Source organism: Aplysia californica, unplaced genomic scaffold (genome assembly GCF_000002075.1).
Source record: "Aplysia californica isolate F4 #8 unplaced genomic scaffold, AplCal3.0 scaffold00668, whole genome shotgun sequence".
NCBI lineage: Eukaryota > Metazoa > Mollusca > Gastropoda > Aplysiida > Aplysiidae > Aplysia > Aplysia californica.
This window is the reverse complement of record NW_004797938.1, coordinates 246743-264862: the sequence shown is the minus strand read 5'-3', so window position 1 is coordinate 264862 and position 18120 is coordinate 246743. Positions and strand designations below refer to the sequence as shown.

Genomic DNA, 18120 nt, shown 5'->3' with positions numbered 1-18120 from the left:
TTATAATGTAAAACTACTACCACTAAAACATGAACAGTACAGTCCTTCTAAGGACCAACCTTTCTATTGAATCAGAGATATGTAAACTGATCCTTGTCACAAGTTGTCAGATCTCAGTTCTGCAGTAGGCCATCAACTAAACCAGAAACATCCTGGTAGACCTTCAACTAAACCAAAACCAGCACCGAATAGCCTTGAAAGTTTACAAGCTAAAAAATCTGATCAATGTTAAAATTTAATCAGTAATTTAATGTGTCAAAATATACTAAAATATACCATTCCAATTGCATTTTCGTCAAAAGGATTCGATGGCAACGACTCAGGAAAATGGGCAAGAACTTTTGACTTGTACCGACGTTCCAGCGGTGGGCTTTGCTGAAGGTCTCCTGAAAGTTTTCAAGACATGAATTAAACCACATTTATGTATGAAAAACAGCTAATTTCTACTAGTACACAATCATTCTCTACTTTGGTTCAATGTAAACATTGTGTTACCAAGAAAGTAGAAATCTCACTACTGAGCAATTTCACACAAAAAAAGTCATTTAACACTTTAATAACCTTTTTATAATTTTATTACGTGATGGGGCATTGTGTTGTCAAACAAGCATACACACTGTTCTGCCAGGAGAAGGAGCAAGCAAGAGATCTAGATCTAGTGACTTTATATAATCGAGCTTTAACTCTTTCCAGACGTAGTTTTTATGGGGACTAAACATTATTAACTGGTGGCTCGATTTGGCTATGCAGGTTAATACTTCATTGAAGCATAATAACCATCACTCAAAACGTAACATATATATATGAATATATCAAATTGAAAGAAATTGAATGAAGAATACATCCCAATATGAAAAAAGGATTAATTTTGAACATGATAAATATACGCATTAGAAGGGTTAGAAATGGCGATGGTGATGAGAAAAATAAATTTTGATGGAAGAAATTACATTCACCAAACATGTGAAAGCAAATCAGTATAGTTTCTTCTTATATGCGGACCCAGAGCATAATCCATAAATTTCTGAATGCATAGATAGCTTTTTATTTGAAAGCAATATTCCAGTTTTTGTTTTAGATGAAATTTATACTGAGTCCGGTTACATCGTTTTGTTGATGCAAGACCGCAAGATCTAATTCACACTTATTTCTCCAAAGCCACGCTTTGATAAAGTGAAACCAGAATGACGGATCGTGTTAAAACGAAACAAAACTGAGGTACCCTATCACAGCCGATATATCAGCGATACGTCCGCAAGGGGTGTGGACTCGAGCCGATATATCAGCGATACGTCCGGAAAGAGTAAAATAATTAAGGTTGTATTTTTGTTTCGAAGTGACTATTCGGACTCGAGTCCGAATATGAAAAAATGTTATTCGGACTCTGATTCTTGTCCAGCATGACATCACTTCCGACTTCCTGTGACTCGTGACTCCGGCTTCCTGTCCTGCCTCACTCGTGACTCGCCTCAGGCTGGGTAGAGACCGGGATCAATTCGGGCAAAATGGCGTTAAATTGTGCAGGAGCCGAGTTTTTATTTTATGATGAATTTGAGGCCGGCCTGAAAAATTATAGCCCTTCTAATAAATGTTTATTTGTCAAGAGGTCATCAGAAGCAATTAAAGATGGCTCATTAGCATGTGTCGGGGTCGGATGGGTGGCCAGCACACGTGTGGCTGTGTGTGCGTGTCGGGGAGGGGCACTATCGGTCCGGGTGTTGAACGTCGCATACGCGTCAGTCTCCCCCCCCCTCCCCCCGGCAACTGATCATTATTACAATAATAAGGCTAGTCTTGATGTAGATCTACGTATGAATTGTGCGCTGGTCTATGGAATCAAACGTTGCCGTATGCTCAGCTCTACACAGCAACACAACTTTTTCTTGGTAAACAATCGAGATGACACAGGCTTGTGTATTTGAACGAATCGGTCTTTTTTTTTTTTACACAGCTCATAATGTGCAGGTGCCAGGTGGTCTGCTAATCTTCAATTTTACCTTTATCTACAACAAAGAAAGTGGGAAACATGGGGGGTGGGGCGTATCAATGAGGCGGCGGGCATTATTGGATCGGCAGAAAAGGTGTGGGGGAAACTAAAAAATGGCGGAAAATTGGAAGCACTGAACGATAGATCTATAGAACGAATACACTTCCTTTTTTTACGGACCCGAGCCGAATAACATTTTTCCATATTCGGACTTGAGTCCGAATAAGATTTTTTAAATTCAGACTTGAGTCCGAATATCAATGAAAAAATGTTATTCGGACTCCATGACGCCTTTTTGTTTAACCCAACTCCAATTGTCATAAATTCCATTCAATGCAAAAGCTGAAAATGACTTTTTTGTTTTGTTGAAACCATCTGAACATGCAAATAACATTTTAAATCTTCAGTCGTTGTCATCATCATAGCAGATGAGAGGCCGATCTAAGACCACCATCACAAATTTTTGCAGGGATTGCACAGGCCTTTACAACGTTTTTTCACAAGTGTAAAGTAAGTGTAAGGCAGATAGAAACACAAAGTCATATATCTCAGTGTTTCCCTCTGTCAACACTTGAAAACCACTTGACATGACAAAATGGATGGACACTTGACTTGTGACAGGATACAAAAGTAGCAGCAGGCTTGGCAAGGCAGGCACAAAAAAAAAGGCATGAAGGCAGGAGACTGGAAAGATGAGCTGGGTGAACAATGACAATATGGTTCAATTGTGAGGCTGTTAACTAAGAGCTCAGCCCTACGTTCTGGGCGTAACAACTTTTTCTCATCTTAACATACCAATGCTATCTCAAACACAAAACATAAAAGTCACTGCTATGACATGAATGACTATTGACCGCATCGAAAGTAGAGTCTGAAAGAGATCAGTGCCAACACCCTGAAATACCTGACAGTTTGTCCGGTTCCAACTCGCATGTCTCATCCAGTCCACAGATTACAAAGTAATCTATGAATCTACTCGACTTCTCTTGAACAGCCATGCCTACAGTCCTATTATCTCAAGTCATTCTTCTTATTTCCATGAGCTCTATGTCTTTCACTGCTTCGAACATGTCTTCATGCTATCCTAAACACAACAGGGTAACATTTTGTTTTGCCCAGATCATAGGGGGCGCTATGGGACACGACTAAATTCTCGATATAATAGATTCCAATTTTAACTAAACATTGTATTATACCAATATAAATTTATCCTTATAAATGAAAAATTTACTGTATTTTCCCTGGGTTTTTTCTCTTGATGAAAATAGTAAGAATTAATTTTACGCATCGGTTTTTTCACTTCGTTATTCTGTCCCAAGTTCAGTCTTATACTTTTGGATTTTCCAGGAGAATGACATCATAAGACCTTCACCTTTTTGTAAACACCTACTTCCGTCTCGTGATCGTCTACTTTCCCTTTCGCTCACTCTCCAAGCTGGCCGAAGCGTTACCTCAGTGTTTATGTATCGTTGGGCTGGCTAATCACAGAAGTTCGTTTGCAAGATAGACCGTTGACTCTCAGCTTTGACATGGACTCTGATGGTCTGCCTCTTGTTGGGCCAGGGATTGACTATACAAAGGTAAAACAGGGATAAATGAGCAAGAGGAGAGGACAACAGTGAATGTAGGAAATCTTCAAATAGTGGGCGTGTATGCCCAAGTGACCCTAATAAGACCCTAAGTTGCCCAAACTTGTCAAGCCTAGTTGTATCATTGTATGCTCAAGCTAAGTTTTTATCTTGAGACCTGCCTTTATGTTTAGTTTGTATTATATCCCAATGGTGCCAATTGTGGGGCTTGGCATGCCTGGACTACATGTGCTGACTGTACAAGTACAATTCACGAACTGGTTATTATGTTCTCAATATGATGCTCACACTAGTCGGACAAAACAGATCCATAATTTTTAACTTCATTTGCAAAGAAGTGAGCCATTCCCATGAGTGGAAGCCAGGCCCAAATACAGAGCCAATTTATGACATTCTACTCATTGGCTACTTGATAACCCATCTTCTTACACTGACATTACCCACCAACTAGTATGGCCCTGCCCCCCCCCCCCCCCCCCCCCAAAAAAAAGTAAGTGCCTTTTACAAATTTAAATCAAAACCAAGAAAAAAGTTTGTGAGCTATAACTATATCTGCAATATATCTGTTTTCAAATGTACAATGTAATAGACTTATTAAATATTTCCCTTGTGCTTTTGAATTTTAAAATTAAAAACGTTATATACCCTTTCAGGAAGTGAAACTGAAACTGACTAGATTGCCAATAATGACATAATTTTTACAGGCCTGTATATGCCACAATCGCGGTATAGACCACTTGTTCATTTGAAGCCCTTATCACCTCACACAGAACAGTACAAGTTCTATAAATAAGTATTTAATATCTGCAACTATCTTCCACTGCAGAAGCTTGAATTGACTCTTATTATACTGACAGTACTCTTAAAGAAGGCGTATGTCCACCAAAGTTTAGGGGTTTAGGTACCTTGAAGGAGATAATTAATCAATTTTTCACCAAATATCAAGATACCAGTCAAACAAAAGGATTTAGAAATATTGTCGATCCACAAATTATTTAAACCTACCTCAGCCTCTAAAGGGGCGTTTTTTATGTGCGTGTGGGCTCCTGTAAAAATTTTGATCAAACTTTTATATTTTGTAGGTGACCGTCAAGGAGACAGGATCGTTTCTGCTTCTGCCTTACTCTCTCTTTCTCCATCTCTTTCTCTCATTTTCCTCACTCTTTCCTTAAATATCTCTTTCGTTCTTTTCTCCCGTTCACCTCTCGTCCCGCTCAGTCGCCTTCTCTCGCTCTTTCTCACCTTAAATATCCTCTTTCCTTTCTCTCTTTTGAGACCTTTCTTTCTCCTATCGCAAATCAAACCGAGTTTTCTATTTTTACAGCGTTTATTTGTTAATCAGAATGTTATGTGAAGAAGAAAAGAAGCCCACCTAATCCCCCCTCCCGCCTATTCCCTCCCCTACATCTCTCCCCTACATCTCTCCCCTACATCTCTCGTCGGTAATACTGAATTTTGATGGGAAAAAACACTAAAACATGTGTGGGCAATTGTGCATTAAAATTTTGACGTTTTTTTAAAACGTTATGAGCGCCTTAAAAGTTAAGTTTCTTTCGTAACTTTGCTTGCGATCTAGACCCCTGGAGATTTGTCAAATGATGTGGTCAGCATAAGTTCTCCATTATCCATTTTAAAAAATTTCATGTTCCTTTTTTTTAAATGTTGATATCTGGCCAGGGAAGAAATTTTGAAAGTAGCTTTTTAACGTAAGAGCTGGAAGTGCTTTATATGGAAATAAAATGTGCTGGAGATGTATAGAAACATAACAAATCTCAGTAATCTTTGCTTTAATTGTTTGTTTGTTTTTTAATGTTTGTTCCAGGTTGAGGCGATAAACCAAAAGAGAACAATTGCTTTCATAAATCACTTTGTCACACACACAGCAAGGTTCCTCAACCATTTCTCCTGTGTATGTGAGGACAAATTGGAGCATCTTTCTGGACGTTTACAACAGCTTGAGATTTCTTTGAGCATAGTTGAAGCGAAAGTAAGTATTGTAAAAATTGGAAGTGTTTGTTGCCAAAGTTTTATAGAAGTGGAAGTTGATGAGGTAAAGATCAAAGGAAAGGTTATAAAAGTTAAAGTAAGTGTTTTAAGTTTTTAAGTGTTGTAGAAATCAAGATAAGGATCAAAGGAAAAGTCAAAGCTCTTTTTTTTTGGTAGGAGTCAGAACATGTGTCTTCTTTGTAGTCTTGCTAAATGTTACATCTAAGCTTTCTTTCTACATGAGGGTTTCATTGTTGAATGGGGGGTGTAGTTATGGGTGTAGTAGGGGGAATGGGAATTCAAATGTTGAGGTTTGAAAAAAGTTTTAATCTTAGAATGTAATCAAGAGAAATACACAAAAAAGTAAAAGGATGTATAGATATATAGGTGTGCTTTGTGCGGATTCTCTATTTTTGATATTCTTCTTGGAAGCATTGTGATATATGCTTGTTATAATATATTGTTCATAGAAGACTAAGATGTACACATGTGTATTTTCAGTTGTCTTCCATACCGGGTCTGGAATCGGTCACAGCGCCTCAGTCCAGTGCTAGCTCTGCTCCGGCAACAGACGCAAGCCCCGCCGCAGCAGCAGCTGCACCATCAGGACCACCAGCACCACCTTCTGATAGTGGACCTCCCCCACCTCCTGCTGCTGTGAGGATTTTTTTATTTTTAGATGTCTTATATCATCACACATCTCGATTATTTTTTAACATCTTATTTTTCTTCTGGTTTTTTTTCCATTAAAAAATTATTTTTTTTTAGGGCGGGGGGGGGGGGGGGCATTGTCAATACCATATTTCTTCTTTTCATAGACACACCTTTTGTCAGAGATAGCACTTTGGATTCTACTTAAATTATAAAAACTTCAGAAATATCAGACATCAAAATTGGGGTATGAATTAAAAAAAGATCTAAGTATCATCAATATTTATTTCTCATTGAGTAAATAGGTCCAAATTTATTTTTTTAAAATTGTTTTACATGATTCTCAGGAATACATTACAATATTGCTGAAATATTTCATTAGATTAAGGCAAGCCTGGTGGAATTGAATTTAAATGAAATCCAAATATATACAATAGAACTTCCTCGAAGTTGGGTTTTTTTCTGATTTGTCAAGTAACATTTTCCCTTCTTATAAAGCTCTTCCTCATTGGCTTCATGTCAGAGAAATTCTCAGACCAGTGTAAAGGCATGCCATGAATTTGCTTCTCTCTTCCCAAAATTACTTTGTTCCTGATAGTGGTCAACTTTTCTCATCTTTTTTTGTGGGGTGGAGCTTGGCTTGCTGGTCTTGTGGTAAGACTTTGGGTTAATTATTGAAAGGTTATAGGTTTGATTCCTTGCTTCGGCAGATAGGATGTAGTCACTTGTAGAAAGGTGTTTCTCCTGATTAATCTCAGTTTTTCCTGTTGTGAATATGTACATGGCAACAACCATTATACACAGAATGTTTGATAGTGTCATGGGACTATCATCTTACAGTCTTGGATGTGCTTTAGGAGGGGAATAAAATGCCAAAGAGGAATTAATTTGCCAGGACATAAAATAGTTATTATGAGGTCGTGTAAGTCTTTTATTTGAAGTAATGACTACGATTATCACAATTTTACTCTCACAAATTTTTTCCAGGAGGCAGCTCCAGCACCCCCAGTAGAAGAAGCGCCCCCACAGAACACAGTGTCTCAAGACCCAAGATATATGCCATTTTTCAAGATGCTCAGAGTTGTAAGCCTGTGTTGTTGTTTTTTAATCGTCAATGTCGATAAATTTTCTGCCCATGTTTTATTGTCAAAATACTGTTTACAAAAATTTGCAGAAATAAAAAGTTAAATGAACATTTCGTTTGAAGCAAAATATATATATATATCAAGCTAACAGTAATGAGTACTTTGTAAGTCTGTATTGGAAAAGTATTTTTTCTGCGCACAGTAGAAAGCAAATATATAAGCATTTTAAAGTTACCTGCGAAAAACTTTTTTGAATGAATATCAATATCAGTCATTATTCAGTCAGGAATATTAAGTATCAAGTGCCCGACTATTCGTATTCAATTAAACAAGTTATCCCATTATAAAGATTGACAACAGGAAGCCTACATATTTTTCTCTTATGCCGTGTTCTACTTTCTAAGTTTGCTTGATACAGTGTTGACCTTTTTTTGTCATTCTTTACTTCCAGGGGGTTGTTGCACAAGCAGTGAAAGGAAAGATGGTATTAGCGGGCCTGGACCCTGAGTTACTAGAGTGAGTAGAAGAGCTTTTTTAAAAAAAATTTCTTGTCAAGATTCTTTATTTCATCAAGGAAAAAGGATGAAGGAAGCTGTTCTAGTCTGTATAATGGAATGATCCTAAATGCTGTAACTCTTGAGCACATATTTTGGTGGGATTGGACCTACAAGTTTTTGGATTTTATTAGCGTGTGACTTAATTGAACAAAGGGACAAATTAGATGGCATCTTATAGTGGATGATTCTCAAAGACCTTGGAATGTGAATACACACCAGACTGAATGTGCACTATAGATAATTGAAACAAGGAAAAGACGTTCAGCAATATTTCTGAAAGCAAATCAGTTTAGCTGCTTGAGAATAATTAATACCTTTGTTTCATCATCATCATCATCATCATCATCGCATCCCCTTTTTCTTGTTTTGTTTTTCTTGAAGCATAACAATTTGTACATGTTGGCTCATTTTTATGTAACTTACAAATATCGGCACCAAAATCAGGACAGGGAACATGAAAACGAAACAAAGAAAAATTAATGCCTATGTTACTGGCTGGCAAAAAGATTAAAGAGAAGACTTTGCTCCCTACCAAATTTACAACGTATCTCATGTACCTCCCCAGCACACCGGACGCCCCGGCCCCATCAGGCGCGCCAGCACCACAGGAAGAGGCCAAGGATTCAGACTCGGACAGTGCAGACGACTTTTCTGATAGCGACTGAGCAGCCCACAGCGTGTCCGTTCCTCTCAATGGTCACCTGTCAGGCAAGAACTAGTCCTTCCATCCACCAACCTGATTAATGAAATGGCTTAGTGGTGCCTCTTGTCCTAGTAACTCTGAAATTTTAAAGTTCTGGATTCTCTGAGCTTTTAATTTTTGTTTAACTCTGTTTATGATGCTTATAGGATAAGCACTGGATACAGTCATTAAAAAAAATCAAATTTCACCTTCCATAGGGCCTTGGGTAATTCAGCTTTTAAGTCCAAAACCGAAAAACATTGCAACATTTTTTTTTCATAATTGAATTCCCATTGAAAATAAAAGTTACGCTGAAATTCTATTTTATAGAGAGAACTTCTTTGAAAGAGTACAACATTTGACAACTGTACCTTATGGCCCCTTACATGTACTGAAAGTCCCGTTTGAAGTGCTTTTTCCACAACAGAATGTAGTTCTGAGTTTATTTTTAAGGACACGTTCCAGCTGTCTGTGGAAAATTTGGTATGTCTTTATAGCACCCCGAACAATAGTCCTTTGATTTGGTCGCTTTTAAGCACAAGTGGGCTATCCCGAAAAATGTTGTTTTGAGAAAATCGAAGGTAAAGTTTTTGCCCCTTGTTCAGTTTTGTTCAGACAAGGAGAGTTTTCTTTATAACCAAACAAATATTCACCCCAATGAAACCAAACTTCTCCTATAGGTAGGGCAATACCCACTTTTGGTGTAGGTCAAGATTTCAGGAAAACCCTGAAATCAGGGTTAGCCCGCTTGTCCTTAAAAGCGACCCTTTGAAAGTGAAGTATGGTATAATTTATGAATGAGATTGAGATGTTTCTGTGTGGGAATGAAGGCAGCATGACATGGACTGTCGTGCAAGGTAGTCCCATTTGCTTGTGATTTGGGTCGCAACGAACAAAGTACAGTATTAATTTTCCTTTTTATTCTGCAAGGTCTTACAAAAATGAGTTTGTCCTTTCTGCACTGGGATCCAGGTTGTGACAGATTGAAAAAATGGTACCGAAGTATCTGTCAGTAATTCCTGCATAAAATAGGGGTGATATAAAGAGGCCTATTTCACATGACAGACAAGCATTCTGTCTACCTCTAAACGAAGGAACCCGTTAACATGACAGGAAATCAATCAGTGGTGAGCTGTCAGGCTGAACCTGGTTACTATTGGACAGCCCAATGTCCATGCACTCATCTTCCATGAACCCCTTGTGAGGTCTGCCTCTTCTCTTCCTTCCTTGGGGCTCCTTCTTTTTCCTCCCTGGTTCCATCCTAAATCCCTCCTTTCACACATATCTAACCCTACTCAGTCTTGCTTCTGTTCTTTGTTCTACTATTGTGTTTCTTTCCCTCACTGTTAGACTCGTTCCTTATCCCAGCTGCAGCAATCACGATTTCATGAAAGATATTCTATTATCTAGTATTTCTGTAGTGTTGAATGTTGTGATCTAAACAGATGCCATAAGTTTTTTAAAGGAGAAAAGAGGAAGATTAGAAGTGGTGAAGGATGATAAATGAAGGTTGTTATAGGCTTGTTGACAAGTGTTTGAGTCTAGTGAGATGATAACTTGGGCTCGTGTTTGTTGAAACTGTGGTGGTGTGATTGATTCCTGTACAAAGCATAATCAATGCCTGATTCTGGGCTTTACCGTGGGATTTCTATGCTGTAGATTAAATGATAAAGTAGGAGGCTGTTATCCCATTCAGGGATCATTTTGCCTCTAAGTTTACCCCTTCACTGCCTGGAATGAAAGCATTATTTAAAGCTCTTTGGTGTGATTGTGGAACATGCAGCCGAAGGGTTAATAGGGAACACATAACTCGAGGACACTGACACCCATGGCTTCACAGGACAATGTTGGCTGGAAGCGCATCTGTTTGGCAGCTATAGAAACATGTTAAACTGAATTCTGACGTATAAATAGGAAAAGGACATGACATGGAGAAATTTGGAAAGGACTTCAGTGTGATAATATTATGATAACAGCTAATAAGAGAAATTATGTGCTTCCTTGTTTTTGTTTCTGAAAGCCTGACTTTGAAACATATTTGAATCCGTACGAGGCTGATCATCAGTCTGGTTTGTTGGGAAAGTTGTGAGGGTTTTCTTCTCCGTCCTGTCAGGTTTGATTTTCGTTTGCAGATCCCATCTGTTGATAGCAATTGTAACTTTCAATTCAGTACTACATGTTATATTGTAATATTTATAAGTTCAAGTGTTCTAAAGAAATACATGTACCCATAAATATTTTGCTAAAGAGATCAAGAGTCCACCTCAATGTTGCCGGTGTGGAAAGACATCCAAACTCTAATGTGTTACATGTACTATGTATATATATATATGCTCGTATCTTCTGGCGTGTTATGATGACCTAAGCATGATTTAGTTGGTCTGAGATATTATTATCTTCTGAAAAGTGTGAAAGTACTTCTGATCATTCCAGTAAATTGGTATGCTGTGTAATGTTGTTTTATCTGCTGTATGTTTTTGCTGTGTTTGCTTCAATAGAGCGTGCTACAGAGGTTTTTGGCATTGAAGGAAAAAGAAGAAAGATGCAATTAGTGAAAGTTGTGTTTAAGAAAGACGTCTTTGATGAACACTGTATTTAAGACAGATGTTTGTGGGAATGGAATTAGTTAATAGTGATGTAATAAATGATCTGTGTATTTTAAGATAATAATGTAATCATTATATAACGGTGAAGAGAGATATGATGAAAGAAGCTTGTGTTGAAGACTTGTGATAAATGAACCATGTGGTTTAGTGCGATGTGATTTTGAGAAACGTGAATGAAAGTGAGAGTTGTGATTCAGATGAACGGTGTAGTTAAGAGACATGTGACAAATTGATGTGGTGGCATGAGTTGAAAATAGAAGTAATGAATGGATAATATGTTTAAACTTCTTCGCACACTGTTTGCTGCTTTTGTTGTTGAAATTGAAGCCAGTCCAATCCAGTGTAATGGCTTCCTGAAATCAGATTGCCTTTAACTTCAAAACTATTTGTGCAAGTCGCCATAGGTGTGTTTGCATATATATGTCAAAGTAAATGTCATATTATTCATGCTTGAGTTCGTGTGCTTGAGCAATGATGCATGCTTTTGTATATGAGCGCCATAAGAAGACAACAATGAACTTTGATGCATCTCTCATTGAAGTGGAATTTGTACAGAAAGCTTATCGAGATGTTGTCATGTGGCCCTGACTTGCAAAATGACAACTCACTGTCAATTCTCACTTGTATTTTTTTACTTGTGTATACTGAAAAAGTATTTCACCTTATTAAATATGCGTATTGGCCTCACAATGTTACTTTGTTATCTCAAATCTGTCCAATTTCTGCATTTCCCTTGGTATTCAGTCTGTAAATCTTGTCCATTACAGGACTTTGAACAGCTCTTGTAGCATCTCCAGTTGTTCTAAAATGACTCTGTGCAAAGATTGAGCTAGGAGTAAAAAAAACATCTGAAATGCCAGATAGTAGTTTAGAAATTTCCCCCCCAAGTGATCCCTCTGCCACATCCTTTTTTGAAAAATGTTAACGTTTGTCAATCATTTGCTGGCACTGCTTTTCGATGCAAAGCTAGCTGTGTAGACATGTTGCAAGTGGCTGCCCACTACCTTGTCACCTTACTAATAGAAAGGCTGAGGTTGTGTTTGGGGTGGTATCGAAACAAATAAAAGCTGTCCTAATCTTGATTGTCTTGAATGCTGTATGCAGCATGGCAGAGTGACTCCAATACTGGAACCAGGGTTCTACCTGTGAAATTTGTAAAAATTTGATTTGAAAAGTGCCGCAAGGTCTCTAGTACAAAAATGTATAAAACTTGATTTTGTAAGTAGAGCATGTAGTGCTTTTCTCCTTTCGTAGAAAGCCTCCAGCCTAAAGACTGAGGTTTTTAGTGTGGGAATTATGCTCCTCTGATATTTTATTGTTCATTCGAGCATGAAACATCATTGCAAGTCAGCCCGAGAAGCTACAATATGCAGTGGAGTCCTTTTTTTTTTTTTTGAAAGAGAAGGAAGGGGGTATACTCGTATATCTAATGTTATCATAACAAACTTTTTAGTGTATTTATTAAGTAAAGTTCTAGATATGTTTGTTGAAAATTAACTAAATTAAGGTATTTTTCCTTGTAAGTTTGTATCACAAGGACTCAAGGGAACAAATTGTTTTGCCGCAAAGAGCTGGTGTTAAAATACTAACCTTTCTGCTTCTGTTCATGTCAAGGAGCGTAATGCTAATATGGTACGCATTTGACTGTTTTTCAATATCTCGTTTTTGTTTCAAATTACAAGTATTCATTCTCAATGCCAAACCAAATGTTTTTTATCTCTTGTATATTTTTTTTTCAGTGCATGTGGTTTGAATCGTACAGTGTACAAGTAATCTGAACTTCCTCATTCACCGGCAGCTTTTCTTTTTCTGTCCTTCTCTTGTTTTTGGCTTCCTGGTTTTTCTTTTGTAGTGGTTGGAAGGTGCTACTGATAAGTCCTACTTCTCTACTTTCCCGATGTTGTTTCTGTCTTTTAAGCTTTTTCTTGGCAATAAATGACTGTTACTGTGTCAATGTGCTTCCCTGTATTAAAAACTAAAAAGCCTTTTCTCTGTACCGTTTATCATATAGCAGTTTGCCCTGAGCCCGGACACACATAGTTGAAGTTGCATCAAGTATGAGAAACACAGTTTATATCTTCTACTCGTTTGAGTAGTAGACGACGTATGGGTCTGAGATCATTGCCCCTAACAACACTGACAAGATCAAACAGTGCTATGACTGAAGTGTCTTTAGGCCATTCCCAAAGGGGGACATTTCTCGTTCTTATGCACAGTAGAATTGTAAATGAGCTGATTAATCAATATCAGGTTCATAACTGTGCCTGACCTACAACAGGGAACTGCTGCTTTTTCGTTGGTAATCCTTACTATCATTTTCCTGTACTTCTTTTGTATGTTTGTCACACTGTTGTGACCTGCTATTTCCAGGGTGCCTTGAAAGTCGAAACAGATTTTGTGCTGTTGAAGCTAGAGAGGTGAGCAGAGTAAGCCCGATTCCTTGTAAAGACTTCTCTGTTGACACCTACCCCTTGGCGCTCATATGACCTTATGCAGTTTCGAGCGCCGCAAAACCTCTACTATAGAAAGAAAAAAAAAACAGTGCCAGTCATGCATCGAAACACTGGCCAGTCTTTTAATTCAATGTATTCTTATGATACTTTAACGTGTTTTGATGTCACTTCCTTGGTTCCAAAATAGGACTTAACGTGTGACTGAATACTATGGTGGCCGCAGCAAAGATGGTAAAAAGCTAATATGCCAGACTCTAAACCAATCAATACATGGCAAAGCGCATCTTGATGTTATATCGTGGGGTATAACACTCTTTTCAACCCTATAATGTCATTTATGGCTTGGGAACTCCGATTTCACATCCTCTCTGATTGAACAGATCCATGACGGTTCTTCTACCAAATTCTACCTGGGACAATAAGCGGATGGACTGAGGTGTATTCCGAGGAGAAGGGGAGAGCAACTATGGACGATGTACTGTCTGCAATTATACCAATTTTGTACATAAATCTAAGGCAAATAGACATAATTATATATCCTAGAGGCCAGGAAACAATTAACCCTCCCAAACAACCCAGAGATCAATTAACACTCTAAACTACCTAGGGTGGCGTCTAATAGTGTTGAAAGGGGCGTTAAACCTATACCATTTCACCATTTTTTTCTAGGGTGGCGTCGGTAACCAGGTGGTGAGGCTACGGGACTCGTAATCGTGAGATTGCGGGTTCGGGGGTTCGAGCCTCAGCTCGGTCCGATGTTGTGTCCTTGGGAAAGGCACTTTACACGAATTTCCCACTTATCTCGGTCCTTCCGGAGATGGACGTTAAAACTCGGAGGTCACACCTAATAGTGTTGATAGGGGTGTTAAACCTTTACCATTTCACCATTTCACCTTTTCACCTAACATTTATCAACCCAGAGAACAATGAACACTCTCAAAACCAAGTTCCAGAAAGCCTGGTTTTGATTCTGATCCAAGGTCACCCGCATTGTAGTTTGGCATTACACTATCTATGCGAATGGTTCATCTTTGACTTCTCAGATAATAAAATAGTTCAGTGCTTGTTGAACATAAGAGACATTCCAAAATCTGCCGTTCATAATAATAGAACTTAACTGTTAGTTTGAATTTTGTCCACATGAAGATAAAATGGAACTTTGAGACACAAGATACTTTTCGACAGCAAGTTTATAACCTTTTTTTTTTTTTTACAAAAAGTAGAAGTACAGATCATGCTGCCTTGTTCGTTTTAAAAAATCTCTCTCTCTCTCTCTCTCTCTCTCTCTCTCTCTCTCTCTCTCTCTCTCTCTCTCTCTCTCTCTCTCTCTCTCTCTCTCTCTCTCTTTCTCTCTCTCTCTCTCTCTCTCTCTTTCTCTCTCTCTCTCTCTCTCTCTCTCTCTCTCTCTCTCTCTCTCTCTCTCTCAACCCTTCTTTCTCTTTCAAACTCTTCGGTCTGCTTCACTCTGTCATATATATATATATATATATATATATATATATATATATATATATATATATATATATATATATATATAATAATTTTCATGTCATATTTATCACAGAGCTCTTGACAAGAAGGAAAAGTCATAAAAAATCTGAACATGTCATAGTCATATCATTCCTGATTGCTGCCACGATATTGTCAGTACCCAAACTAACGAGAACAACATTAAATATGTGTTGAAAAAATAAAAACTACACGAGAAGCTTATCTTATGAATACATATAACTAACAGTCAATACAATTTGTACTCCGCTTCCTAGAGGAGAGTGCTAAAAACTGGATACATAGTACATAATAGTTGGACAATATTGGTCTCAAATGGATTCGGTTTGAGACAAAAGAACAGACATGAGATTTATGCTACAGGACAGTCAGCTTGGTTCACAGATTTGAAGTATCTCGTTCTGACGCCAGCAGCTTGGAGGTTGTTTTTGATGGCGTTCAGGTTAGCAGGGGCTACCCCTCTGTCTCTGGTCAGGATCCACGCAAACTCTGGAATTGGGAGAGAAAAAATGAAGAACTTGTAACAAGCAAAATGTAACAACATGTACTTTAAAGTATTACAGTACAGCGAGACTGCAATGAATTTTAATGGTTTGTTTCTATAGAGACTTAACTAACCTTGCTATTTCAAGAGAGATGTAAATCTCCAGAGATTGGTAGAAGTGTTTTTATGAACAGCCTTTGGGGGGTAAAACATCTTCCTAAAGTGTAAATAGATAACGTTCAAATCCACGCCGAGATGTTTTGGGTTTTTGGGGGGGTATTCATTGCGTCCCATCCCCCAGGTATTATCTTCGTCAAAATGTTTACAGTGGTTGAAAAGGACTGTAAAATTCAAAACTCAAACAAACAAGCTCTTGTCTACTTACGGATATTCACAGGCAGTCCAGGCAGGTCGAAACAAGAGAAGACAACCGCGTAATTGTCGTAGTCCGTCTCCACGATGTAGTAGTTGGGCTCATTGCCACCAATACCGTCAACTGGAACAGTTCAGTGAAAACTTGGTTATAAGTTATACATGCTGTGATATGATATGGTAGAAGCTTTGTGCCATTAGAAACTTCATATAGTGATTAAAGAGGTAGGATCTACGAATCAAACGTATGCTTCTCATAGGAGAGATTAAGAGCCTTGATAATTCTTCGATTAAATCAATATTCCAAGTTCCACAAAGCCCCATTAAGTATTTGAACCAAAATCATCTCCTCTGAAATCTAGCAAAAGTGCTAGGTGAGATATCTGCACGCCAGTTCTTGTGTGAAAGTTTCCCTCTCAGTAAACATGTTTCATCCATTGACATTCATAGGACAAATACAGTATATATTATGCCGTTACTGCAGTTTTTGCAAAAACTCCCCACCCACTTTTCAGTAACGAATGCTATCATGACTTGGGCCAAAGAGTATTATAATGCATACATATTTTTGATTTGCCATAATGTTGGTACCATTCTGAATGTTTTACCCGTCAAACGTTCCACGTTTTCAACAAAGAAACTGAAAGGGAAGACAGTAAGTGCCTTGTAAAATCTCCGTCAGAGAAAGTGAGGTGAAAACTTACATTGTGAGAAGGACACTTTGAGCTGGGCGGGGGAAGCAGGGTCCGGTGTGGTAGCGTCACCGTTGATGGAGGCCGGCCGGCTGAAGATAGTACGTCCGAACCTGGTGGGGTGGGACAGAGGGGACTGGTGAGTTTGTTCTTCCTTTGACTAAATGGGAGTATGATGTGTGCAGTTGGCTTTACCCTTGCAGCATAGGATATACCTATCTTTAATTTAAGTATTTTTCAAACGTTATTGCTTTTCTTCCCTTATTATTTTTCCTCCCTAATTATGATTATGATGACGATGGTAGTACAAGTACTTGTTAAGAACACAACAGTTCGGTAAACACATAGGTACGGCACATACTAACCTGTGCAAGTTCTTTATGTTGACTTTGTAAGTCTACCTTCGCCCGTTTCTTACAATTTAGCTGTTGATAAATAATGTTTTGGATGTCAGGCCTCTTATTTGGCATATTTCCCTATGTACATCCATCTATTTTCCCAATCTACATTGTATATTCTACAGGCTTCTACTCACAGCTTAAAGCTCCTGGTGCCGGCGTTGAGAACACTGATGGTCTGGTCAGGGTTCAGGCCGTACTCGGCTCTCACACAGTCCATGCCCGCCTCGAACCAGTTGTCGAAGCGCTCGTACTCGTACCACGTACCCAGGTACTGTAGGGGAGGGGGGAGGTGTGTGGGGGGGGATTAATGTAAAGTACGTGAGGGAACCGAGGCAAAACGATTGTGAAGAGTTATTGAGGGGAGGGGGTGTGGAGGAGAGACGTGAGCTGATGGATGATGTACTTGCTACAGTACAACGGTTGAGACAGTGACTGTTGCGCTGAGAGTAAGCTAAATGGTGCGCATTGGTGCAGTTATGTCATTGCTTCTTGATTTTTATGTGTTCTTGGTCGTTTTGATTGCTGCTGCTGGGTCTGAAGTGATGATTGTGAGAGACAGGAAGAGACAGGGACTAAGAGAAGAATAGAGACAGACATGGATATGGAAATCTTAAGTTAAAGACAACTCGGTACAATATTTCACCAGTAATAGACTTGCAAATTAATTTTATCATAAGTACTGCAGGCCTACCACTAAAAGGAAACAGACAGGGTAGACCACATAAAGGGCCTACAATCAGAGACTAATCTAACAATGCTACTAACAGACAATTACACACAGAACAAAACCAAGGCATATATGATGCTGGTTGCCACATACCCGACTGGGGTCTAAGAAAAAACAGACAGAGCAGACCACATTAAGGGCCCTGCAACTAGAGACAAATCTAAAAACGTCATAGACAGACAATTGCACATACTCCACACAGAACAAAAACATGCCACATATTATTATGTTGCTAGTTGCCACATACCCGACTGGGGTCAAAAGCAGCCTGAGTCCCCGTAGCAGGACATCTTCCCGGACGGAGGACGACCCCTTGGGCTGCTGCAGACGACAGAAGAG

General features: G+C 38.7%; 2 protein-coding genes and 1 long non-coding RNA gene across 5 annotated transcripts in view; 1 reads left to right on the top strand and 2 right to left on the bottom strand.

Annotated features, from left to right (window-relative positions):
• Positions 1-3283, bottom strand: part of LOC101863376 (DENN domain-containing protein 5B) — a 44026-nt gene extending 40743 nt beyond the window's left edge. The window contains exons 1-2 of one of the 3 annotated variants that reach the window (XM_005108209.3): positions 2892-3283; positions 277-386 (exon numbers count right to left, since the gene is read on the bottom strand). In XM_005108209.3, coding sequence (XP_005108266.1) covers positions 277-386; positions 2892-2985 — 204 coding nt within the window. In that variant the 5' untranslated portion in view covers positions 2986-3283. The remainder of the gene's footprint in view (positions 1-276; positions 387-2891) is intronic. The other 2 variants (XM_005108207.3, XM_005108208.3) reach the window with 2 other exon arrangements.
• A 107-nt stretch (positions 3284-3390) lies between these two features.
• Positions 3391-8860, top strand: LOC101863132 (WASH complex subunit 3). The gene is made up of 6 exons (XM_005108206.3): positions 3391-3567; positions 5399-5563; positions 6064-6219; positions 7201-7296; positions 7750-7814; positions 8421-8860. Exons 1-6 carry the CDS (start codon positions 3517-3519, stop codon positions 8518-8520), a joined length of 633 nt encoding a protein of 210 aa, XP_005108263.1. The 5' UTR covers positions 3391-3516; the 3' UTR covers positions 8521-8860.
• A 7810-nt stretch (positions 8861-16670) lies between these two features.
• On the bottom strand, positions 16671-18111 carry LOC101862897. Its single transcript, XR_004859123.1, has 3 exons — positions 18029-18111; positions 17189-17325; positions 16671-16766 (listed from the first exon to the last, which is right to left on the bottom strand). It is a non-coding gene; the product is annotated as an uncharacterized LOC101862897 (long non-coding RNA).
• Positions 18112-18120: the final 9 nt, after the last annotated feature.

Excerpts from the sequence above, each read along its gene's own strand:
- LOC101863132 (XM_005108206.3), top strand. The coding sequence starts at position 3,517 with ATGGACTCTGATGGTCTGCCTCTTGTTGGGCCAGGGATTGACTATACA. Across the intron at positions 3,568-5,398 it reads CAGGGATTGACTATACAAAG|GTTGAGGCGATAAACCAAAA; the intron begins GTAAAACAGGGA and ends TGTTTGTTCCAG. Across the intron at positions 7,297-7,749 it reads TTTTCAAGATGCTCAGAGTT|GGGGTTGTTGCACAAGCAGT; the intron begins GTAAGCCTGTGT and ends CTTTACTTCCAG.